Raw genomic sequence first — 26,070 nt, 5'->3', positions numbered from 1 at the left:
ATTTCACCTGGATACAGTGTGATTTTTTTAATGAAACCTTTATGTGCATCCTTCTGATTGAAGGAGCTATAAATTCCAGTTCATGCTCTACCTTGTTTGCCAAAATGTTTTTATTTAATTTTCATATAAAGATTTTTTAAATTTACTGTATTGTTATAATGGGAATTACATAGTAGTTATATCGTGTGCCATTTACCTCATTGGAGTTTAAAATTAACAATATGCAGAGCAAATTAATTTAGGTTTTGGTAGCTTGGCGTACTTCTTATTAAACAGCAGTATTACATTTGTGCACGATTGAGTGGATTCATAAATGGAAAAGCAGTGCCTGAACGGCTATATTTTTTTCTGCTAAGGGTTAATTTTAGTGGAATACCTTTAACATTCCCTGTAGATTATGTTCCCTTAGAACAGGGATGGACAAATGCCATGAGTAAAACTTACACAACTGGACAACACGATAACCCCAAAACAGATGCATTTTATTTTATTTTTGGAAAAAAAACAAAATTCTCAGAGTCTCAGAGGAGTATTTTACCTTTTCGTGCTTCGTAAAATGTAAGTAGTTTAAGAATGGTGTCAAGCACTTTTAAACATTGTACAAGTTGTAACAATTTTACAAAGGGAAAATATGGCAGGTAAAAGGCTCCGTATGGAGATAAAACTAAAATGCACATTTTTTTGTGTGCCGTCTTCGGAATGTGTTCACTTCTGATACAGCAGGGATATCCTGACTGACCCATAGTAGGAATTGCTAGAACACTGCAAAAGAAAGTGGTCACTATCCCATTACTGGTTAATAAATGGGGTTGAGTCATTCCAATAAATTAAAACAAATGTATTCATCTACATACATGTTTATGTGGAGGTTATGCCATCTCAGAGCAAATGTATAATTGTGCAGTCTGTGGTTCAATGGGGCAGAATGATGGAGAACAAGCTGCTGAGCAGTAAAAGTATTCACCACCCTCACTTTTTTCTTCAGCTCATTAACTACGGAACCCAAAGATGCCTTTGATATATCCAGTTAATCCACTTTTTGCTTTCTGCTCCAGCTTGTCCTCCAGAGATGGCAGAGTCACGTGATTTAAGGCCAGGTCAAAGAAGAGTGGCTTACAGGTTATGGGACGGAAGTCTGGAGGAAAGTGCACCAGACGGGCATGTTTGGTCACTAGAGAGGCGTCAAGGGAGAAGTTATCTAGACATTCTGAGAGAGGCTGCAACAGATCAGAAAATGCCAGGATTAAAAATACAGAGTTAACGTCTGCAATCATATTTTTTTTATTACATTTCTTGGTCTGAAGAACGTGCATTATTTCCCTGATACAGAGGGATGTGAGAGGATTAAATGTTAGAAATAGTGTTACAAAGTCCATCTATAATAGTACTATATGTTAAGCTTATGAGCAGGGCTCTGTTACCTATGTTTGTTAATACACAGTCTTGTTTTATTATTGTGTTTGCTCCACGTTATGAAGTGTGATGGAGGATGCTGGTACTTTATTAACAACAACTACTATATTTTAATTTATAACCCAATACAATATTTTACTGGTGTTCTTCACTTTTGTAGATATACACTGAGAGTATAATGCATAATTGTTGTATCCACCGATGCCTATGCATATGGCTTAACCATTGGAATAGCTGGAGATTGAGGAAATAAGACTATTTCCAATAATGTGTCATCCCAAAATCATTGTGTCCCAGCACAGGGAGTGCTCTATGCTGGGTGGTGAGGGAATGGAGTGCTGGTAGAGGTGCCGGTTCACAATTAACTATGTGATTTGGCGCTAGAAGACACGTACAAAGCGTAGCAATTTACATGTGCTCTAAGACCCCAAAATTGTGTTCCTGCTAAGTAAAATAATGAGGACGGTAAACTTACCTTGTTCTCTTTTGTCACAGAGGGTGAAACGTCTTCTGAGGTGTCAGTTGAGTCTGGAAAAAATAGTAATAAGCATTGCTATTAAAAAGGTGAACAAAAAGCAAAATGCAGAAACAAAGTATAGAAAAAAAAACCCACAGATTAAATTAGAATCCCTGCACATCTGCTTTCTCATAAAAAGTGTTACCGATTCTATATCACTGGAGGCAGAGCAATTAGTGTGTGGCAGAATACAATGGCCTGTTATGACTGCTGAAATGTAAATATGTAAACTAAAGTTCAGGACTTACAGTCAGGTGCATAAATATTGGGACATTAAGCTCTGTACATCACCCTGATATTGACCACGTATTCTCTCTTCATTGATTCTTCTGCAACGCTGCCTTTCTTTCTTCCTCCACCCCCTCCCCTCGTTTTTTCTAATATTTGTATTTTTTGCTGTTATTTTTGTGTTTTTATCCAGATATCCTTATGTATTGTTTTACTTTTTTTTGGATATTATAATATTGTTTATGGGCTATTTTTGTAGTGTTATACAATTATTATTCAAACTGGGACTATATTTCTACTTCCCAAATGTATGTTTAGCGTCTGAAACCACACACCAGTTTGCTTTTCCCATGTTAACTTTGTATAACTATTGCACATTGTTATTTACTGTTATTGATATCTGCCTGTATTTTTTCTGTCACTTGAAATTTGAAAATCCAAAATAAACAGATCTTTAAAAAAATAAAATAAAATATTGGGACATTGACAGAATTTTTCATATTTTGGCCTCTATTCACCACCACAATGGCTTTGAAATGAAACAAACAAGATGTGCTTTAACTGCAGACTTTCAGATTTAATTTGAGGGTAATTACATCCAAATCAGGTGAACGGTGTAGGAATTACAACGGTTTCTATATGTGCCTCCCACTTTTTAAGGGGCCAAAAGTAATGGGACAAACTAAACAATCCTAAATCTAACTTTCACTTTTTAATACTTTGTTACAAATCCTTTGCAGGCAATTACAGCCTGAAGTCTGGAATGCATAGACATCACCAGATGCTGGGTTTCATCCCTGGTGATGCTCTGCCAGGCCTCTACTGCAAATGTCTTCAGTTCCTGCTTGTTCTTGGGGCATTTTCCCTTCAGTTTTGTCTTCATCAAGTGAAATGCATGCTCAATCATTCAGGTCAGGGGATTGACTTGGCCATTGCATAACATTCCACTTTTTAGCCTTAAAAAACTCTTTGGTTGCTTTTGCAGTATGCTTCGTGTCATTGTCCATCTGCACTGTGAAGCGCCGTCCAATGAGTTCTGAAGCATTTGACTGAATATGAGCATATATTGCCCGAAACACTTCAGAATTCATTCTGCTGTTTTTGTCAGCAGTCACATCATCAGTAAATACTAGGGAACTAGTTCCATTGGCAGCCATACATGCCCACGCCATGACACTACTACCACCATGCTTCACTGATGAGGTGGTATGTTTTGGATCATGAGCAGTTCCTTTCCTTCTCCATACTCTTCTCTTCCCATCACTCTGGTACAAGTTGATCTTTGTCTCATCTGTCCATAGGATGTTGTTCCAGAACTGTAATGGCTTTTTTATATGTTGTTTGGCAAACTCTAATCTGGTCTTCCTGTTTTTGAGGCTCACCAATGGTTTACATCTTGTGGTGAACCCTCTATATTCACTCTTGTGAAGTCTTCTCTTGATTGTTGACTTTGAAAGATATACATGTACCTCCTGGAGAGTGTTCTTGATTTGGCCAACTGTTGTGAAGGGGTTTTTCTTCACCAGGGAAATAATTCTTCTGTCATCCACCACAGTTGTTTTCCGTGGTCTTCCGGGTCTTTTGGTGTTGCTGAGCTCTCCGGTGCGTTCTTTCTTTTAAGAATGTTCCAAACAGTTGATTTGGCCACACCTAATGTTTTTGCTATCTCTCTGATGGGTTTGTTTTAATTTTTCAGCCTAATGATGGCTTGCTTCACTGATGGTGACAGCTCTTTGGATCTCATATTGAGAGTCGACAGCAACTGATTCCAAATGCAAATGTCACACCTAGAATCAACTCCAGACCTTTTACCTGCTTAATTGATAATGAAATAATGAGGGAATAGCCCACACCTGTCCATGAAATGGCTTTTGAGTTGATAGTCCCATTACTTTTGGCCCCTTAAAAAGTGGGAGGCACATATAGAAACCGTTGTAATTCCTACACTGTTCACCTGATTTGGATGTAATTACCCCCAAATTAAATCTGAAAGTCTGCAGTTAAAGCACATCTTGTTTGTTTCATTTCAAAGCCATTGTGGTGGTGAATAGAGGCCAAAATATGAAAATTCTGTCAATGTCCCAATATTTATGCACCTGACTGTATATAGTTCAAAACTAGCTAAAGGAACCCTTACTGCAATATCCTGCAGCAGATCATGCACTGCCAGCAAACTTGCTGCATGCGTCCGGAGATATGGAACATTAAAAAAAAAAAACAAACAAACAAAAAATAAAAATAAACCACATACATATACACACACACACACACACTATATTATAATATATATATATATATATATATATATATATATATATATATATATATATATATATACACATACATACATATACACACACACAATATTTTTCATAAAGGATTATATTGAACTTCTCTCTGGTAAATATCGGAAACCAAAGCCACAGTTGTAACAAAAAAAAAGCCAAGCTGAGCAAAGGAAAACACAGCTAAGTGGCAGGTGAGGGGCATTGTGGTGCACTGATCAGACTTTGTAGGGATTAGTACTAGACTCACCAAGGATAGCAGCCGCCTGCAGGGAGTACTTCTCTGCATTCACCTGTTTAATCAGTTCTAGTATATCTGGTAATTCCTACAATCACAGAGACAGACGGTGGTAAGTCTTCAATGCAACAATCTTATTTCACAGCGTGGCAATTATAATATTCAATAAATGTCTATATATAACTGTGCAGATGGAAAGAACAGGTTAAAACACAACTAACACGTAGCTCAGATAATGAGCAGTAGAAACATTGCAGGTAAAATATGTACAAGTGAGAAACAATAATTAGGCTTTACAGTAGGGCTGGGCAACCAAATAACCCAGAGGTTCCCAAACTTCGCCATTACAGTCCAGGTGTTAAGGCCACCTATGCTTGAGCACAGGTGTATTAATTAGTACCTCAGCCAATCTGATTTAACCATCTGGACATCTTTAAAACCGGGAATATAATGGCGGAGTTTGGGAGACTGGCATAACCTAAAGGCTACCAATAGGCAAACTATCTTACATTTTAAGTACAGAGTTTGTGAGGTGAAAATATTGACTAGTGAGAAGCAAACATCATTAAGGGCAGACACAAGGAAAAGGGAGGTCAGTAAATAGAGGACACTGACAAGGATGGAAAAGTCACCTTGAGATTGCTCTTAGCAGCCCCAGCCTGAGATTGCACTTCCTTGGCATATTTCAGCACTCTGTCATAGAGCACCAGGGCCTCACTCCACTTCTTCACCAGCACATATGACTGAGCAATGAAAAAGCACCTGCCAGACAAACCGTGAGAATTATTGACTTGTGCGGTATATATGTAAACATGGAGACAATGTACTTTATTGTTAGTACCTCATTTTGTAAACCATTCTAAAAACATATGGGGTGAATTCAATTAGCCATAGGCATTACTGTGTGGCTTCAGCTCCTAGGTAAAGCAAAACCCCAGGCAGAAAAGAGGAACAAACTATATTAGGTAGTTTGGTTCAAGGATCAAGTCACACTATAAGATTGGAGGTGAATTCATGCACTTTATCTGTAGGTTCGTGTAAAGCAGTGGTCGGGGAACAGGGGTAAATTACCCCACATGGGGTAAAAATGAAATTCTGGGGGTAATGGACGGAACGCCGGGCATGCATATGAATCATGCTATAATGAATGATTCATATGCATGCCTGGCTGTGCCGCAGGGAGGCTCTAAGCCGGACGCCCGCTGAGATGTTATTACCAGCGGGGGCCAGGCTCCTTCCCTACGGCGCCGCATTAGCCGGAGTTCTCTTCTGAACTCCAGCTTCCGGCTCTCTCATGCGCACTATGGGAGGGACGTCATGACGTCTCTCCTATAGTTCCGAGGAGCAGCCAGGCGGACAGGACGGTGTTTTTTTTTGTACAAGCAGCACTACTACAGGGGCATTATAAGGGGGCACAACTATATGATTTCCTTCCAAATCAAGGGGGTAATGTCGGCGAATCTAAATATATTTTGGGGTAAAAGTTCAAAAAGTTCCCTGACCCCTGGTGTAAAGGATACCATTACAACTACCCTGCGTTGGATCATATACATCCATCAATTTGGGGTTTTTTTTACCCCTGAGAAAGTCCAAACAAAATACATAGGGTTGTTAATCAGTTGGTCATAAGTGAGGAACCTGCTCAAAAAACTCTGGCCCAGTATGGGAAACAGCAGGACACAGATTACCAACTTCCTCAACTTAGGCAATGGAAATACTATTATATAACATCATAAAAATTGCTTACACGTCAATTGACAGAATACATAGGGGGAGGGGCCCTAGATTGCACACCCTAAGCACAATGTGAGGTGCTACTTGCTGAGACTTGTAGTGCTGCAAGCAAAAAAAAAAAAAAAAAAAAAAGACAGATGCAAGTGCACACTCTAACTATGCTGAACCTAATAATAATACTGCTAAATTGCTCCAAGAGGTTCTTAGCATAATAATGCCCATAATTATGGGCCTGCCCACCGTGTCCAGGTGACCTCTATCCGGCAGGTCCCTAACACTCCTATGGAACAAATACAGGGCACGGGACCCCCCCAGGCCAACTCAGCAGAACCGCCCCATGACATCACACTAGTGTGAGATTTAAAGTGAGGGTTAAAGAATAATAAAGAAGAAAGCCTATGTGTTAAGTCCTACATAAGTAGGAGGTTATAATAAAAAGTGCATAAAGTGCTACATATACAAAAAACAAACTAAAGAAGTGAAAGTGTACATTATGATGCCATGAAGCAGTCCAGCCACACAAGCCCAGAGAGCCCTGCACCCAAATACCAGTCCCAAAACTGACACACAGCATAAGTATAATAGGTCTTACCCACAGTGTGCCTCATAACATGTGCAGTTCTGGAGTGCAAGGACTCCTTGCTAATTAAAAACACCCAGGAACAGGTGGGAGGAGTCTCGTCCTTCCAGTGTACATACATACACACAGTACAGAATACATAGGGGGAGGGGACTGCACATCTTATGATGTTTTAGTAAGGTCGATAGTCTATATCGACTATCCGTGCCCACTCATCGACCATCGTTTGAGGGGTTAAAAATAAATAAAAGAAGAACGATATAAACGATCAAACGTTATCGTTTATATCATTCTTTTTATCGGACCATGTGTACGCACCATTAGTCTGTGAAATAGTCATGCAAATCCAACTGGCCAGAGTCTGTTAGCTAGCCATCCCTTCTTATGGAATCCATATAGGACAAAGAGGAAGTCCAACTCCTCATGGAAGTAGTATGGTCCACGTAGATCTTCAGAGCACGGACCACATCCAAAGAGGCTTCACCTGCCGAGAGGTCTGGTGAGTTAAAGGCCGGAAACCACAATTTGCCCAGATGGAAGTGAGTAACCACCTTAGGAAGGAAGCCTGGGCGTGTTCGAAGACCTGCCCTGTCGCAAAGAAATATTAAAAGGGAGGAGCGACATGAAAGCGCCCCTAAATCCAATACTCTATGGGCAGATGCTATAGCCAGAAGAAACAGTCTTCGCAGTGAGCCATTCGACATCCACTGATTCCAAGGGTTCGAATGGAGGTTCTTGAAGTGCTTTGAGCACACTGACAAATGCCATGGAGCTACAGGAGAGACAAAGGGAGGTTGTATACGTAGAACACCTTGCATGAAGGTGTGAACATCCGGTAAAGGAGCAATTCTGTGCTGAAACCAGATAGACAAAGCAGAGACCTGCAGTTTGAGAGATGCTAGGCGGAGGCCTAGATCTAGGCCAGCCTGAAGAAATGCAAGAATACGAGAAACTTTAAAGACTCGAGGGCCATAGCTTCTTAGAGCACACCATTGGTAATATGTATGCCAAATTTTGTGGTAAACCCTGGCTAAGGCTGGTTTACGTGCTCTGAGCATGGTCTGGACTACAGAGTTGGAGAAACCCTTAGCCGTCAGGAGGGATGTCTCAAGAGCCAAGCCGTTAAAGACAGACGGGGTAGGTACGGATGTAGACATGGACCCTGAGACAACAAGTCTACTCGTGGAGGAAGTTGAAGAGGAACGTCTATGGAGAGTCTGTTAAGATCGGAGTACCAATGACATCTGGGCCAAGCTGGAGCTATTAACATGACTGTAGCCCCCTCCTGTCTGAACTTCCAAAGCACTCGAGGAAGCAGGGATATTGGAGGGAAGAGAAATGCCAAACGGAAGTTCCATTTCACCGACAAGGCGTCTATGAAGGCCGCGTCGGGGTCCTTTGTTCTGTCTCCATAAACTGGAAGTTTGTTGTTGTGTCTTGAGGCCATGAGGATCCATTTCTGGAAGACCCCATTTGTCCACCAGAAGCTGAAAGACTTCTGGATGTAGAGACCATTCTCCTGCATACACGTCATGATGAGTAGATCCGCTTCCCAATTGAGAATCCCCGGGATGAACACTGCAGAGATGGCTGGGAGTTTGCTTTCGGCCCATGTGAGACTGCGAGACACTTCTGTCATTGTTGACTGACTTAAGAGTGCCCCCTTGGCGATTGAGGTAGGCCACAGCCGTGGCGTTGTTGGACTGTACTCGTACTGGCTTGTTTTTCAAAATGTTTTTCAGAATATGCTGAGCCAGAGTGAGAGCTCTGTAGATGGCTCGAAGTTCCAGGATGTTGATTGCCAACACTGCCTCGACTGGGGACCATCGGCCCTGGAAAGAGTGCTGGTTGGTTACTGCGCCCCATCCTCGGAGGCTTGCGTCCGTGGTGAGGAGAGCCCAGTCCGGGTTCCAAAAGGGACGACCCTTGTTCAAATGGGAAGTCTGCAGCCACGTGGCTAGGGACAGGCAAACCTCTGGGGGGAGGCTCATCTTCTGGGATCTGAGCAGATGGGGTAGTCCGTTCCACCTGGAGAGGATCAGGTGTTGTAGTGGCCTGGAGTGAAACTGGGTGAATTCAACCATGAAGGTGGACACCATTGATCCAAAGGCCTGCATTGCAGAGTGAATCGACACTCTAGAATCGTGGAGCAGTCTGCGTAACCTGTGCTGCAGTGCTGAAATCTTGTCTGTCGTTAGAAAGATTCTCTGAACTCGAGAATCCAGGAGGGCTCCCAAATGTACCATCCTTTGAGAGGGTGTCAGGGAAGATTTTTTCCAGTTGATCAGAAAACCGTGCATTTGTAGAAAGGCAATGGTTAACTGCAGAAGGCGGTGAAGAGTCTCTGGGGAGCTGGGCAACAGCAAGAGATCGTCCAGGTATGGGAGCAGTCTGATCCCTTGACGACGAAGAGAGGCCGCCATTACTGCCGTGATCTTGGTAAAGACCAGAGGGGCCGTTGAGAGGCCAAACTGCAGAGTCTGGAATTGGTAATGTTGCTGCAGTGTAGCAAACTGGAGATATTGTTGATGAGAAGGCGCTATAGGTACATGTAGGTAAGCGTCCTGAATGTCTAGAGATACCATAAAATCTCAAGGCTCCATAGCTAGGATAATAGAACGGAGGGTTTCCATACGAAACCTGGGCACCCTGATAAACTTGTTCAGAGATTTGAGGTTGAGGATAGGCCGATGAGACCCATTGGGCTTCTTAACTAAGAAAAGGGTCGAATAAAAACCCTTGCCCCATTGTGAGGAGGGGACACAAATTATTACCCCTGAATTCAGTAAGGGCTGAATGGCTTTTTGGAGCAGCAGGGCCTTGGTCGAGTCTGATGGAGGTCCTGAGCAAAAACTGCTGGGGGTGTTGCCTCAGGAAGGAGAGGGCATATCCGTGGGAGACCACTTCTTTAACCCAGGCATCTGACGTGGTTTGATGCCAAATCTGGTCGAATTGAAGCCTCCCACCCTGGGAGAGGCTCGCCCCGTCAGGCTGCACGCTTGTCCTCAGATTTGGCAGGTGTAAGTCTAGTAGCCCAAGCTCGTTTGGCAAAAAGCTTGGAGGCCTTGGCTGATGACTGCTGCCATGGAAAGGACTGACCCTTGGCTTTGCCTTGAGGGCGAAAGAATGACGTCCTAGGTTTTGTATTATATGCAGAGGGCAGGAACGCCGTCTTGGATACCGCCAAAGTAGTCACAATTTTATCTAATTCTGGACCAACCATGATGTCTCCCGAATAAGGCGAGCCCGCTTTGAGTCCGAATCGGCTTTCCAGGAATGGAGCAAAACATTACGGCAGGCTACTACTGCAGTGGGGGATATCCTGGAGGCCAGGAGAGCCATATCCATAGCTGCTTCATTTAAGTAGGAGGCTGCATCCCTAATGCAAGATACGAAGGATAGTTGTTCCCTTGAAGCATCAGGGGGAAATGTCTCTTCTAGGGCCCTTGCCCAACTCTCATGGCTTTCGCCACCCAGGTCATAGCTCTAGCAGGATCAGTAATAGCTCCTGTAAGAGAGTAAATGGATTTATGACAAGCTTCTGTAGTATCCTTCAAGGAGGTTGCAGTATGAATGGGTAAAGTGGCATTTTTAACCAGACGTGTTATATGAGAATCCAGTGCTGGGGGAACTTCCCATTTAGTGCAATCAGCAGCTGGCAGAGGGTAAAAGGAACTGAACTGTTTTGGAATTTGAAACATTTTACCAGGCATATTCCATGCTTAACTCATGTGACCAGATAGCTGATCGGATTGAGGAAATTCTGGTAAAACCACCTTTTGTAGTTTAAAAATTGGCTTCTTTTTCTTAGGAGCAGGTTCATCCTCTTCTATTTGTAAAATAGGTTTTACAGCTCTCACAAGAGCAGGTATATATTTAGTTTAGAAGGTGGCTCCTGTTCTCCTGAGACGGAGTCAGAGTGAGAGAGGTCTGCGTCTTCAGCTTCCCCAGATGATATATCAGAGTCAGATAACTGAGAGGACTGGGAAGATACCAGAGCACGTTTACTATATTTAGTATGTAAAGGCTTGTCCTTTTGCAGCATTTGCTGAAAAACCATAGGAGGTATTAGCCAAACTCTGTATTGAAGTAGACAGTACGTCTACCCATGGGGGAGGCACAGGATTTGCAGGGAGTACCTGCTGTGGCATCCCACAGGGGGAGCCACTACGGGGACTGCTATGTGGTCCGTAATTTTTGCCAGCATCTGTGAAAAAGCTGCCCAGGGAGGGAGAGACACCCGTCGCTGAGAGGCATGGGGATGTGTAGCAATTAATACAAAGACCATCCTGAATAGGGTCCTCTAGGGCTAAGCCTACTGAACAGGAGTTACATGACAACTGAGTAGGGGCAGCAGCCTCAGGCTGCTTGTTATTCTTTCATCTGCCAGACATAGCCACATACAGTGCAGTGAACACCCTGCAGTATGTGTAATATGGCACAATGTAGTGTGCAACTGCGCTATATAGTATCTGATAGTCTTCACACATATAGAAAAAGTGAGGTACAATGAACCACCTATACCTTAGTTTATCAGGGTATAGTAGAATAAAGGGACAGTTATAAACTGACAGTATAGAAAATAGAGATTAGCGCTAGCACAAGTCACATACAAACGAAGAAAAACATTACATGTCTGCAATGGGCACTAAAATAAACTACGCAGACCTCAGTGGCTGGTAGGATATAGCGCTGGTTAACCTGGCCTGTCGGTGGTGTATACAGGGAAACTGGACCCAGTGTTTCCCGGAGACCTGCTTGCAGAAAATGGCTGCCACACGTTGGGTGAAGAAGGAGCCGCTCAGAGATCACCATGACCGCAGTGGAATGGCACCCTGAGCTGGGGGAGGGGGCTACAGGGAGAGCGCCTTTTCTCCTGGCTGACATTAACCACCGGGTCCCCTGGCCATAACAACTGCCTCTGCGCCAGTATATTGTGCCCCGGTGGTGTAGTGGAGTAGTAGGTGAGCCAGTGTCCAACATCAGCACTAAACCGCGGGTCCCTGCGAACGAGGTTCTGCCTTACCTGTCCCCTGGATTCCAGGCTGCAGTCTGGGGTGCCTGGTATCTAGTCCCGCAGTAAGTACCTAGCACAGGCTTGGTGTCACGGCACCGCAGAGGGGTGACGTGCGGCAGTACAGACGTCCGGATGACAGTCTGGTGCTGCTCGCCAGTTAGTAAAAAAAAAAAAAAAAATAGAAAATAAATTAAATCATAAAATGAAAGCTTAGGCTGCTTAATGCAGCCCATTGTTATAATGGTGGCCCAGCTCCTGCTGGACACCATCGAAACTGAAGTGCCCTCAGACCGAAGCATCCTGGGACTGAAAAGCTTTGCTGTTTGTGTCCGGTCCTCCAGGTCCCACCTACACCCCAATGTCGCCCTGTGGAGCACTATGGACCCTAAAGAAGAAAAGACTTGCGGTGCTAGCAGAGTAGCACAGGACCTGGCTGCTCACTCATGCCATGCAAGTCACACTGTGTGGCATATTGAGGTGGGATGTACGAGGGCACATCTGTACAATCCCACAACTGGGGGCACAAAATGATTTCACAGTTGAAATTTACAGGTGGTGTGGGTCTCATGGCTGAGAAATCCCAGTAGCAGTGCTTGGTGGGGGAACAAAGACAAATCTGTAAAACTGCCTTCCCTAGACATTGTGACCGTTCTGGTCAGAATAAATGATCTATTGTGACTAAATACATTTGATTACGAAGATATTAACTCCAAGTAAATTATGTTACCTGTATGCTTTGTACACTAAAGTCTTTAGGACAGTTTCCTTCTGAAAGCTTTGGTCTTCCTCCAAGCCAGGCAGTTGTGTCAATTCTGCCAGATTCTGTAATGGAAACATTTAAGATAAGCGGTTCATATATTTCAACTCGATCATGTGGAAATTAGAGAAGCCAGTCCTCTGCCCACAGATGCACCTTGGATGGTATACTACTAAATACATTCAATAATCAAAAAGCTTTAGTGCCATAAAACTAGGGTATTTGATGCTCTACTTTAAGCTAGACCATGTTGTATTAAAACAACCAAAGTAATTTCCTAAAACAGATCACAACCATTATATAACAAAATACAGATCTGCACACAGGGGGAAAAATGTAGAAAAGATGACAATAGGATAGGAGGCATGTGACTCAATCGTGTGGTTCAATTGGACCACAATCACTGAAAACTGATGCGATAAAGATAGGGAGAATCTCCTACACTGAATTAAGGCAAAATGTAAATCTCTCCAAAGTCTATAGTTGATGCAACATTCTGACGGTAACTGCAAGCCTTACTCACCTGCAGGATGATATCATAAAGTCTGATCAGGTCCTGAGGCCGCGGGCTCCTCTTGCCATCCTCTTCAGGCTGTGGCTGACGGAGGAGAGCCTTCTGCAGAGCACTAGCCATGCTCTCATTACGTTGGATAGCTGTGGAAAGCTTGATGTAAGACAGGTAACTACAAAAGAGATGGGGGAAAAAAAAATGCTGAAGCTCCAAAACAATATCTGGTACAATTATAGTAAGTAATTCTAATTGATGGGCATTACAATAGGCATAATAGTTCAGGTGATACTGCGATAGAGCGCCACCAACACCGGATCTACTCTGGGGGAGCGTGCAAAGTAGCAGTCTAAATTAGTAATGAATAAGCTATTAATAATTGTAATGTGCAACAAAATTTAATCTGAAATACTAGTAATATAGCACCAGGAGCTGTAATATGCCAAGAAATTAATGGTAACTAAAATATCAGTAGAGTAAAGAAACAAACCATAAAACAGTCCCCTGAGCCCTGAATACTGAAATGGTAAAGGCGCAACCTATGTTGAGATTGTCTGTCCTGAGCTGCCAAAGTAGTGACAATTTTTTGTGACAACTGGGTGAGCTGTGACTGATAGGCAAGTGAGATTTGCTTAATTTTAATGGTTGAGGTCACAACTAGTATTCCAAAATGAGCAGATCTATGGAACTGGACTGGAACATATGAGTATGCGTTCCAGACGGCCACCGACACCAGGAACTCGTTCTCTGTGAATGGCCTTTAACAGTTTTGGCCTTTAACAGTTTTTGTCTCCAGGAAGACCTTCTGGAAGGCTGCTTCACAAGTCTAAGGGCCATATTCAATTTGAAGCGAAAAGTCATTTGCCGGATCTTTCGCCATCATCGGAGGTTTTCAGGTCGAAAACTTATCGTGCTCATCCCCGCGTATCTCCGTATTAAATTCCAAATCGGCAAAAACGAGACTCGATGAAAAATCCTGTCATTTTTGGGGAATTTAGCCTGACACCCCCCAAAAGATGCTCTGACATGGAGGGTCACCATGAGTACCCCTGAATAGCCCTGCTAAAGGTATTTGGGGTTTTTAAATGGTCTCAATAGGTGCTATTTACCGTCTTTGAGCAAGTGGGGAAGAATAGTATTTACCACAGTTTTTTTGAAATATAAGTAGTCCCATCAAAATTGGGGTACATGTGAATGGATGCAAGCATATTTAAAAATCACTAAAGTCAAGCAATAAAATGTGGAAAAAAAAAGGCACCTTCAGCGAATACCTGCAATCAATAAAACACCTCCCACATACTTGCAGACCCCCCCAAAGGTTATTTCGCTAATTTTTGAATTTGTACCCCCACTTTGAACTTTTTTGCCCACATTTTCAAAGTGCTTTTTTGGGGTGCCCTTTGTGTTTTTTTTAACAGTTTGATGGTTAGCTTCAAGGGGGGTGTACAAAGGGTGCAGAGTGGTTTCCGCATCGCTGCACCACAAAACCGCAATCGTGCAATTTTTTCCGCCGTGTAATCATAGGTGAAACTTTTTTGCCTACTACATTGCATTGCGTTTTCGCTAAAGATGTAGCACCTCTCACCCAAGAATTGGGTTCAATTTAACTAAGAATTAACACATTGCTCTACTTTTCAACTAAGCATTTTTACAAAGCACATGAAACGGCAAACTATCTGTGGGAGACGGGTGAAACTTGCAACAGTTTTGGGATAGTCCAAGGTCATGGTTCACCCGCTCCCTTTTAACTCATGCAGTATGGTTTATTTTTTTACAATCTCATTATTTAACAACCACATCTCACAGAGGGGAGGATCCAGGACTTCTCTGAGTTTCTCAAAATGCCAAAAGGTCCTATTAGTCACCTTTATACCCATGTTTCCAGTGTCCCCCAATGCCCGAAAGATTTTCTTTAGAATTCATCCATTCCTCAAACTGCATTGATCTTTACTCGGCGGCTCATTAACAAGCACTACATTTAGGTTAGACCAGGGGTTCTCAACTCCAGTCTTCAAGTACCACCAACAGGTCATGTTTTGTGGATTTTTTTTAGTCATTTACAGATGAGTTAATCTATTTTGCTGGGTCAGTAATTTGCTTCCACAGACCTGAATCCTCAAAATATGACCTGTTGGGAAAACATGAGGGTTGAGGTAAAGACCCACTGTGTAAAGCCAGGTACACTGTAGACCAGTGGTGTTAAACTCGGGCCCTTTAGCTGCAGTGCAACTACACGTCCCAGCATGCACTGAGTTTGGCTATTAGGGCATGCTAAAACTGTGGCAGGGCATGCTGAGATATGTAGTCCCACAGCAGCTGGAGGGCCAGAGTTTGACACCACTGCCGTAGACGATATGTCGTCCGATCCGGCACACAAAGAATAGTAATAAAAGGTGGACAGACCCAAATTAAATGTATCTTACACAAAACTCTGAACTTTATACATCCACAGTTCCATTAGGATGAATGAATTCAGCATAAGAACTGTATATATCATATCTAAAAAGGGAACATACATGTGCGGGGATAAATACTTTCAGGCCAATGCATTTACCTGTGCAAGTACTGTAAGTTGGATACTTTTCCAATTTCACCATCCATGACTGCATCCCTATGTCTCTGCAGACCCAAAAAGTTAAATGATTTAGTATAATTCATAAAGGGGGAATTTGCGCTTTAACAAGATTTATGTAGCTAAATATGTGACCTTTACATATTTTTGGGCACTGGAAATAAATGCATTACTGTCATTGGAAGGCATAAGTAGATGGAAGTTTTGATGCTGACAGATAGGGAAATGGAGGGAGAGCACACAGGATACCTGTTCTGATTTTAGTTCCTCCCGTACTCCCTGGATAGCATCTCTGCATTCACTCAGCACAGATTCAAACAGTCGTTCTTTGGCCTCCTCATCTTCAGCCTAAAGAAGGTAATGAGAAATGGATTTAAGAAGCTGAATAGAAAAACTGAAATCTGCACTGAATAACCAGCACACTGTGGATTATTAGGTCAGGTTGGGCTGACATTTTCCATTGGTCAAACCGTGCTGAAGCGCATTATCAATTACAAGCATAAAGTGGTTAAAGTTTCGAATGTCCGACCTCTTCGCCTATTTCATCTTTCCGTGCGCGTCCCCTCTTTTCGCCTAATTCAATTCCAAAACAGGCGAAAACAAAATGGCGAATGTGGAACAGGCGGAAAGTACTGAACAGATTGGGAGGGGAGGGGGGAGGAGGGATATGGGGGATCAGTCTGTACCCCAAAATAAGAAGATGCAGACACACTGGAAATCAGCCCTAATAAAGGTACTGTGCGTCATTAATTTGTGTTAAAAGCTTTACATCTGCTTATTTCTAAAAGTGCTGAAAAAGGTAGACAACTATTTTTTGGTGAAAGTAAATAGTCCTGTCAAATTTGTGGTACTTGAAAATGGGTGCTCGCATATTTTTGTGTCTCTAAAGTGAACTTTTAAAATTGTGAAAAGCCACCCTCATACATGCACCTGCAATCCCAAAAGACACTTGGCCCCTCCCTACAGCACCCCAAGAAGTCTATTGCGCTAGTTTTTATAGTTGTCCACCCATTTTACTTTTTCTCCCCAAAAATTACGTCTTGACTTTTTTTGGGGTGTCCTGAGGTAATTTTTTTTTTGTCCTTTGGGGGGCTGTCTCAAAGCTTCTGAGTAGCTTCCCCACGTTTGCACCACAAAATGTTGCACTTTTTTTCACCTGCTATTCATTGGAGATACTTTTCCACCTATTACAATGCATTGAGTTTCCGCTTAGGCGAAATCGTCCTAGAATTGAATATGGAGATACTTTGAAAACAGGTGGAAAGTATAAATAGGCGAAAACTTATCTCCAAACGGCACTTTTCGCCTCTAATTGAATCCGGCCCTTAGTGCCAAAGTTTAAAGGTATATTACAATGTACAACAAACTATATATAAAATACAGGATGGTCCATAAGTGTGGAAACACCCCTATAAAAAGGTAATGAGTAAGCAAATATTAATCCAGTGTCTACACATGATATGGGAGTGGGGTAAAACTATTTAGAATATGCCACCAGTATGGTGGCCATCTTGAAGTCAGCCATCTTGGATACAACTCTAATTTTTTAATTGAGAAGGTAGTCCAGTGACATTTCAAACAGATGCAGAATTTCATAAGAAAAACAGTCTCGAGTTTCAACTGAGTTTTCTTTCGCAGGTAGTGACATTAATGACAATGGCACTAACACAAACAGAACGTGTTGAGTGTCTTGATATCTGGAGAACAGAGCACACTTGCTATTGCAAATGATTTCAACCAATGTCACCCAAACAGGCCACCCATTACTGACAGTGCAGTTGCCAAACTCCTTGCCAAATTTAAAGGCAGATAAACCAAAACGTGGACGACTAAAAACCGGTTACAGATGAAGCAACAACTGCTGTACTGGCATCATTTTCAAAGAGCCCACAACGTAGTTCTCGTTGTCTGTCTCGTGAATGTGGGGTTAGTCATGAGGCCATTTTTTATTTGGTCTACACAAATTACAGTATCTAAATCTTGTAGGTGTGCAACACCTGACTGAGGATGACCAGACGGTCGGGTGGAGTTTGCACACTTTGTAACACAACAACTTCAGAGCACTATTAGGACTGGAACCGAACGTGTGGCCATACGTTAAAGTGAAGGAGAATGGCTTTGCCCATCATGCAAGAAAACTTTAGCGTCATTCTCTCTCAATACTCTGTTACGTCAGAAACTATTTAAGTGAAATAAGAAATATGTAAATAAAGTTTGTACCTACTCTTGCAATATAACTTTACTTTCTGATTCAAGCTACATATGTTTACCCCATAAAAAAAAATGTATGCATCATGTTTATATATTTTTCCAAAGGTAAAGGTTTGTATTTCTGCACAACTGTTTCTTTATAGAAATTAAATCATTCTAGAGTGTACTGTAGGTCTGAGTACTTGGCACATTCCTTATTTAATAGATTACAACGCGGATCTGAAGGGGATTCTATAGAAGTCCTGTCTTATTTTATCATGGAAATGTAGTAAACAAAAACCATCTTCAATAATTGATTTTCCCAAGCATGAACATGACCAATTCTTTAACTGGCTGAGAAATGTTATACTGCATAACAGAGATCGTGAACGCTGCTGAAACCAGACAGTGAAGTATTATTGACCAGTGTTAACTAGTACATTATGTTTAAGTTTGTGTTACAACATATTACAATGTATTCACAACAAAACTATATAACAGACAGCCTAAAATATGCTATCACAGCCTTATACAAAATTTTTGCATAAAAGGTCCCATACATGTTCCTCTAATGCGAGTGCAATTTTAAGGTGAATTAATTTATCCAAAGAAGTAGATTAGAAGGGATTCAAAACATCAGCTCTACATAGACAAAACCTGTATTATGCATTGGACAATGTATTGCTTGTCCAGTCAGCTTCCAACAGACATATATGGTTCTACCTCTACAAGGTGCCATCAACAGTATCACAAAAATTGCTGTGGTCCCATGCTATTTGGGGGGGACGGGACATGGCTTAGCTACAGGATGATAATTAGGCCAAGTCGCTATCATAATAAGCTATAGCAATTCTAGTGGATATGTCTGACAAGTAGATTACGGTTTTTAATTCATAATTTATTTTTTTATTAAATGGTAACTTTTACTTCTACCTAAATAAGCATTAGGATAATTTACAAACTCTTAGGTAACCCATTGTACAGTAGATGAGCGTTACAGCTTACAACTAGAAAACATTCACTTGTGCAAGCTTGCTCTGCCCTTCCCTCAGCATACTAGGTAAACAAGGGTGTCTGTAGCTCATTAATTACAGCACTCCTGTCTATTACAGCAACTGGTCAACAGGACGGGAGGGGGAGTAAATGTGCCACCATCTCCTACTGATTACATCAGCAAAATTAATATTAAAATAAAAGATTAGAACTTGGTAGCAAAATGTAATAAATAAAAAACCCACTAAGAAATCACATGTACATAAAGTATTCACAGCCTTTGACATGAAGCTCAAAATTTAGCTCAGGTGCATCCTGTTTCCCCTTATCCTTGAGATGTTCCTACAGCTTAATTGGAGTCCACCTGTGGTAAATTCAGTTGATTGGACATGATTTTGAAAGCAATACACATGTCTCTATATAAAGGTCCCACACTTGACAGTGCATGTCAGAGCACAAACCAAGCATGAAGTCCAAGGAATTGTCTTTAGACCTCTGAGACAGGACTGTCTTGAGGCACAAATCTGGGGAAGGGTACAGAAAATTATCTGCTGCTTTGAAGGTCCCAATGAGCACAGTGGCCTCCATCATCCGTAAATGGAAGTAGTTTGGAGCCACCAGGACACTTCCTAGAGTTGGCCGGCCATCTAAACTTAGCAATCGGGGGAGAAGGGCCCTAGTCAGGGAGGTGACCAAGAACCCGATGGTCACCCTGTCAGAGCTACAGCATTCCTCTGTGGAGAGAGAAGAACCTTCCAGAATGACAATCATCTCTGCAGCAATCCACCAATCAGGCCTGTATGGTAGAGTGGTCAGACGGAAGCCACTCCTTAGTAAAAAGCATATGGCAGCCCGCCTGGAGTTTGCCAAAATGCACCTGAAGGACTCTCAGACCATGAGAGACAAAGACTGAACTCTTTGGCGTGAATGTCAGGCGTTGTTATCACATCAAAAAAACTCAATACAAGAAACACAATCCCCCACCCCTATGAAACCCCCCAAAAAATAAATAATAATAATAAAAAACAAAACACAATAAACAGCCATTTACATATAGTGTCATTAATACCAATGCACAGTCAAATCCGATATATAAGTAATACAGAACAAAATATCTGCACAGAAGAAATCTCAGCTATTCAATGTAGCAGAAAAGTCATAAACAAAAAACTCAGAATATCAAGACATTATCAGGCCAATACCATCCTTACAGTGAAGCATGATGGTGGCAGCATCATTGCTGTGGGGATGTTTTCAGTGGCAGGAACTAGGAGACTAGTCAGTATAGAGGGAAAGATGAATGCAGCAATGTACAGACACATCCTGGATGAAAACCTGCTCCAGAGAGCTCTTGACCTCAGACTGGGGCGACTGTTCATCTTTCAGCAGGACAACGACCCTAAGCACACACACACAGGCAAGATATCAAAAGGAGTGGCTTGAGTGGCCCAGCCAGAGCCCAGACTTAAATCCAATTGAACATCTCTGGAGAGATCTGAAAATGGCTGTGCACCGATGCTTCCCATCCAACCTGATGGAGTTTGAGGTGCTGCAAAGAGAAATGGGCGAAACTGCCCAAAGATAGGTGTGCCAAGCTTGTGGCATCATATTCAAAAAGACTTGAGGCTGTAATTGCTGCCAAAGGTGCATCAACAAAGTATTGAGCAAAGGTTGTGAATACTTATGTACATGTGATTTTAGTTTTTTTTTTGTTCAATTTGCAAAAATCTCAAAAAAACTTTTTACACGTTGTCATTATGGGGTATTGTGTGTAGAATTTTGAGGACAAAAACGAATTTATTCCATTTTGGAAGAAGGCTGTAACAAACTGTGGCAAAAATGAAGCATTGTGAATACTTTCCGGATGCACTGTAATAACTGCTGCATCACCTTGATGTTAATAGTCAGTCACTGCAATGAGACAAGTTGAAATACAGCTCCATACCAGACTTTTCATGACTCTAAAAGACTCAACAAGATACTTATGTAATAAAATCAAAGCAAAACCAGGGAAGGTAAACACTTGAAGGGAAATTTAATCCATTATTTTGACAAAATTGCACAACACAAATATCAGATTAAATGGAGATCAATGGTCATAAAGAACATGATCATTGTAAAATGTGAAGCAAAAATTAATCCAGCTACTTATTGTAATGATGTTTAATTGTTCTAAAATAATTGTTTTTGTTTAAAACTGAACAACTTTTAAACATCAAAACAGAGCCCTCTTAATGATTCCTGAACAGAAACATTATCAGTACTGAGAAGGGATGGGGGGTGGATAAGAGGCTGTGTACAAGCTAGATGGGCCACCCCAGCCATCATCAAAGTATTAGTTTCGTCAGATATGCACGGAAACTTTAGTCTCCGATTGCTTAGGCAAGTGGTTCCCAAACTGTGCGCCGTGGCCTAAAGAGGCCGGTCAGTGTTTGTTTTTAGTACTGGTGGGAGAGGGGTTGGCGGCGCGCAGTAGAGCAGAGAGGTGGGGTTGCGGGGGTGGGGAAGAGCAGTCACTGTAAAGCAACAGGCAGTGAATCATTAGGCTGCTTGTTGCCGAAGGGGGAAAATGGAGAGCGGCGCAGAGGGGGGCAATCGGAGAGCGACACAAAGGGCGCACAGATTGACTTTGCGCCTTTTTTTGCCGAAAATGTGTCTAAGTCACAATCTGTGTGCAACTGAGTATATCTGTGTGCGACTAAGTCCCTCATTCATGTGAAGTGCTACGACGCAACAGTCGCACCTTTTTTTTCACGCAATGTTCAGTTTACAGTCTCAGACACACAGATACACAAGTGTCACATATCAAATTAATCAGCACAGTCTCTTGGAGCATCCAAGTCAATGATTAGCAGCAAAATTGCACGGGACCTGGGGCAACGAGAGGGGCTATTTGGCGCAACTGCAGCACAGACGAGTGAGGACACATCTGTAGATGTTCTTCAAAGTGAATTACAGCTTACAAGCTATCCAAATGAGAGGAAGACCGTGGCAGGTTGTCTTTTTGGATAGTCTGGCGATGGAGGGGTCGACCAGTGGCGGGGATAACCTCTTTGTAATGTCTCCAGTCAGAAAAGGATAGAGAGATAACATGAGCCAAGATATCTGAAACACGATCAGAATGAAGCCAAGCCCATGGATAGGATCTCTTTCAACTGCATAGAATCAGGAAAGGTAACTAGCTACTTAGGTTTCCTCTTGAAGAGAAACCTGCTAAGAGACTGGAGTCTCCACATCAGAAATCTGCAGAACTTGACCATGGCCTCGACACCCTGCACATCTGAAGATTTGTCCTCAGTCACAGAGGAAATATCCAGGTCCTCGGTATTAGGAGGAAACCATCAAATCTAAATCCTCTCAGGACTAAGGTATGCCTGAGAGTCTACGCTTTCTGCGAAAGGGGTGCATCCCCAAAACACCTGGAAGAAGAAACCAGAAGCTTTTCTTAGGAGGAAGAAAATTGAACCAAACCCTGAACCAGGTGAGCTAGCACCTGGCCCAAGGCTGTTCTACGGAGAAGGCATCCACAAGAAGAGCACAATCCCCTGAAACAGTCAAGGAGGCAACCCTCGAAACACTTGCAACAGGCGCAAAAAAGGTCTGATGTCAGCTAGTGGTGAACTGTTGTGACAATTCAGACATTTTTCCAGACAGAGTTGCCATCCAGGGTGGCATATCCAACAGTGGAGATACAGTCACAGTAGCCACACTGCACTGGGACTCTACTTCACACAAGGCACAAACAGCCCCCGAGTAAGACCATGAATAAGGAAATTTTGCCTTACACTTAAGCACAAGCAAAAAGCTTTTTCTACAGTAGGGCTCTTTGGCCTGGGATTGTCCCGGAGAATTGCCCTTCCTAGACATGATGGTGAAAGGGAATGGTAAGGTAGACAGAGAAATAAACAGATCCCCAAACCCCACAGACACAGATGAGAAAAAAAACCAAAGCAGGATTTTGGTACTTACCAATAAATCCCTTTCTCCGATTCCACAGGGGACACTGGAGCTGAAGACAGTGAGGTATAGACAGTGGTAGAGTAGAGCCTGGCACTTTAAATAATTTAGAAGTGTGACTGGCTCCTCCCCCTCTTTGTCCCATCAGCCCCAGTTTAAGACACTGAGCCCGAGAGGAGACGGAGGACAAAAAGGAGGAGAAAAAATATCCACAGAACGGAACAAGACCGAATGAAGAAAAACAGAGGAATCCACTGCAGGGAACACATGCAGTCACACAACCATATAACAAATTAAACAAAACGGCAGGTACGCAGTGATGGGCGGGCGCCCAGTATCCCGTGTGAAATCGGAGAAAGGGATTTATCGGTAGGTACCAAAATCCTGTTTTCTCCTTTATCCACTAGGGGACACTGGAGCTAAAGACAATGGGGACATCCCAAAGCTAACCTCCTGGGTGAGAAACGCCGAGAACTTGCCGACCCTGCAGCCAAACCGAAACAAGGACCGCCAGAAACCGTAGGCCCAATTGAAAAGCAAGAGCTGAGGACCAAGCTTCGTAGAGCACAGGAGACAATCACAACTCCTCGCTGAACAGCCATACCACAACATACAGCGCAAGTAGAAGGGAACAGGTAATCTAGTGGACAACAGCAGACGAGAATCGTCAGGACACCGCAAGTTCAGCTGAAACAAGACCAACCCTGACCGTTGGTAGCAGAGAGCCCCAACAAGAATCCATAGGAAAAGGGCAGCAACACGCGAACAAAACTCGAGAAAACCGTACCAGAGTTTAACACAGGAAGTTGCAACAGTCGCTGACAGTAGTATCCCAGCACTGCTAGGCATAAACAATTATATAGATATATGTATATTTATACATCTATACATACTTAGAGCTGATCCTGTCCACAGACTTCTCTAACAAAAAAGTATACATGAAAGCCAAAGCAAAGTACAGAATAGTTGACCAGGACCATTCTTGAGGTCCAACCAAATAGGGGGTTTCAACCACCGGAAAGGTTAGATCGCAGAAGTCTCGAGTGGAGATCCCACAGGGGCAGCATCGAGAGTGATTGAGACGACAACTCCTTGTAGAGGCTCAAACAGCAGATCAACCCATTCTGGAAACAGAGTGATAAAACAGCAACTGGAACCAGTTCACGAGCCCAGCCGAAGACTAGCATCCAAAAAAAAAAACAACCAACCTCTGGAAACAGTGAAACCCCCAACGTAATGGAAGCATGAAGTCAGTACCAGCTTCTGGCCCGAACATAGCATTAAAACAACCGGGAAACCACATGGATTTATGGATGCAACAGCCACTCTGGTAGAGCGAGTTACCAATACAGGGAAGCATCCTATACAGCGAGGCTAGAGCATTAGGAGGACAACCATGAAGGTACCAGTCAGTGTTTTTAAAAACTCAATCTGCACTAGCCTAGACACACATCCCAGTCGCAAGAATAGGAGTCTTGCCGGATACCCATACACTACTAGCGCCTGTGTTAACTGGCACCAAATTAATGAAAGTAGCAACAGATACTGAACAGTAAAACCAAGCAAGGCCTCCTGCGTGGAACATTGCTGTCATAGGAACCAAACCTTTGACTGTCACACTTCAAAGCTGTAAACATGTGCACTAGCCCACTGATGCACCTCAGTCCAGAATGTAGCATAACTCGCTAATCTCTATGCTGGAACTATGAACCCACACAGCAGGAAAGCTCTAAGGTGTAGAGCCGACCAACGCGAACATGTACCATAAAAGGGCGGATGGCTGCTAGGACAGCAGCTAGGGTGTAATGTCAGGTTGCATTATCAGGAGCATCTTCCGAGGCATTAATTGGGTAAGGCTGCTTGCCTGTGCGGTGCAGAGGAAGACACCGGCGCGGCAGAATAATACTGACAGCCTGCTAGTGGCTGTATGCACTCGGCGCGTGCCAGGGACAGGGGAAACACTGCCAGTAATTGGCGGGGCCGGGCTGCCTGTCAGCACTGCGCTCTGTGGGCTCCCATGGGAGCAGCGGGAACCGGCGGTCTTCCCCGTCTCTTGAGGAGGGAAGAGCAGGCACTTAAGTGTTTTATAGCGTTTACGCTGTCACACTGGGAGGGAGAGTCCGAATAATAAATGGCGCCGCTGGTGTGCAGCCGCTAATTAGCTCCGCCCCCCGCTAGGTCCTGTGCACTAAATGGGAATTAACCCCCAGGTGAGAAACTACCCCCATTTGCACCGCTTACTGCGCGGGGTATGCGGGGGGTCGGGCATCTCCTAACAGTGACATGAGGCATGTCACTGAGCCCAGCTATAACATCCACTGCTTCTGCTAATCAGGAGCAGTGGTTGTACTTACAGGCTGCTGCGGCCGGGATGCTGGGCTGAGGGGGCGGCGTGGAACCCGGACACGAGCTGGTGTCAGCTTTAGCGGGTCGATTAATCTGTGAGTCCCCTTCCTCAGGGCCACTGGACACAGGCTGCAGTAGCCATGGCGTTGCCCTTCCCGGCGGCTCCCCCGGAGCAGGCAGACTGCTACAGTAAGCAGTCTGCCTGTCCTCAATGCTTTGTGAAATTAAAAGAAAAAATATATGAAAAAGGTTGGAGACAGCCTAATGTGCTACCGGCTCTCTCGGGCACATTTTCTAAACTGGGGCTGATGGTGCATAGAGGGGGAGGAGCCAGTCATACTTCTAAATTATTTAAAGTGCCAGGCTCTACTCTACCACCGTCTATACCCCACTGTCTTGAGCTCCAGTGTCCCCTAGGCGATGAAAGAAAAAAAAAACAAACACATACATACATACATAGTAATTATGGATATAAACAGTAAATATTGAATGTCGGGAAGTCTATATAAAATTAGAAGTGCATATTCTGATAAAATAATCAGAGTGCACAAGCAATAGAAAGGAGAGCTGAGGTAATCTTCCCTCAGGTGCACACAAATACAGAGCACAGGCCACCACCATATGGTAGCAAAAAAGGTCAAACAGTAGTGCCAATAGAAAGAACCCCCCTTGCCCAGCTACGAGTATAGAAGAGGAGTGGTAGCACAAGTCTAGTCCTAAAGTTCTGCAGGAACG

The 26,070-nt window shown here is 43.2% G+C and overlaps 1 protein-coding gene across 1 annotated transcript in view; it reads right to left on the bottom strand.

Moving 5' to 3' along the window:
* Window positions 1-823: 823 nt before the first annotated feature.
* SRP68 (signal recognition particle 68) overlaps window positions 824-26,070 on the bottom strand; it is a 41,059-nt gene continuing 15,812 nt past the window's right edge. The window contains exons 9-16 of the mRNA XM_088482682.1: window positions 16,099-16,197; window positions 15,832-15,896; window positions 13,293-13,452; window positions 12,740-12,834; window positions 5,314-5,443; window positions 4,694-4,769; window positions 1,889-1,941; window positions 824-1,217 (exon numbers count right to left, since the gene is read on the bottom strand). Of these exons, the coding sequence (XP_088338808.1) occupies window positions 990-1,217; window positions 1,889-1,941; window positions 4,694-4,769; window positions 5,314-5,443; window positions 12,740-12,834; window positions 13,293-13,452; window positions 15,832-15,896; window positions 16,099-16,197 (906 nt within the window). The 3' untranslated portion in view covers window positions 824-989. The remainder of the gene's footprint in view (window positions 1,218-1,888; window positions 1,942-4,693; window positions 4,770-5,313; window positions 5,444-12,739; window positions 12,835-13,292; window positions 13,453-15,831; window positions 15,897-16,098; window positions 16,198-26,070) is intronic.

Source organism: Taudactylus pleione, unplaced genomic scaffold (genome assembly GCF_031769625.1).
Source record: "Taudactylus pleione unplaced genomic scaffold, aTauple2 ptg000290l, whole genome shotgun sequence".
Classification (NCBI taxonomy): domain Eukaryota; kingdom Metazoa; phylum Chordata; class Amphibia; order Anura; family Myobatrachidae; genus Taudactylus; species Taudactylus pleione.
The sequence above is the reverse complement of the archived record's forward strand: the minus strand, read 5'-3'. Positions and strand labels throughout refer to the sequence as shown.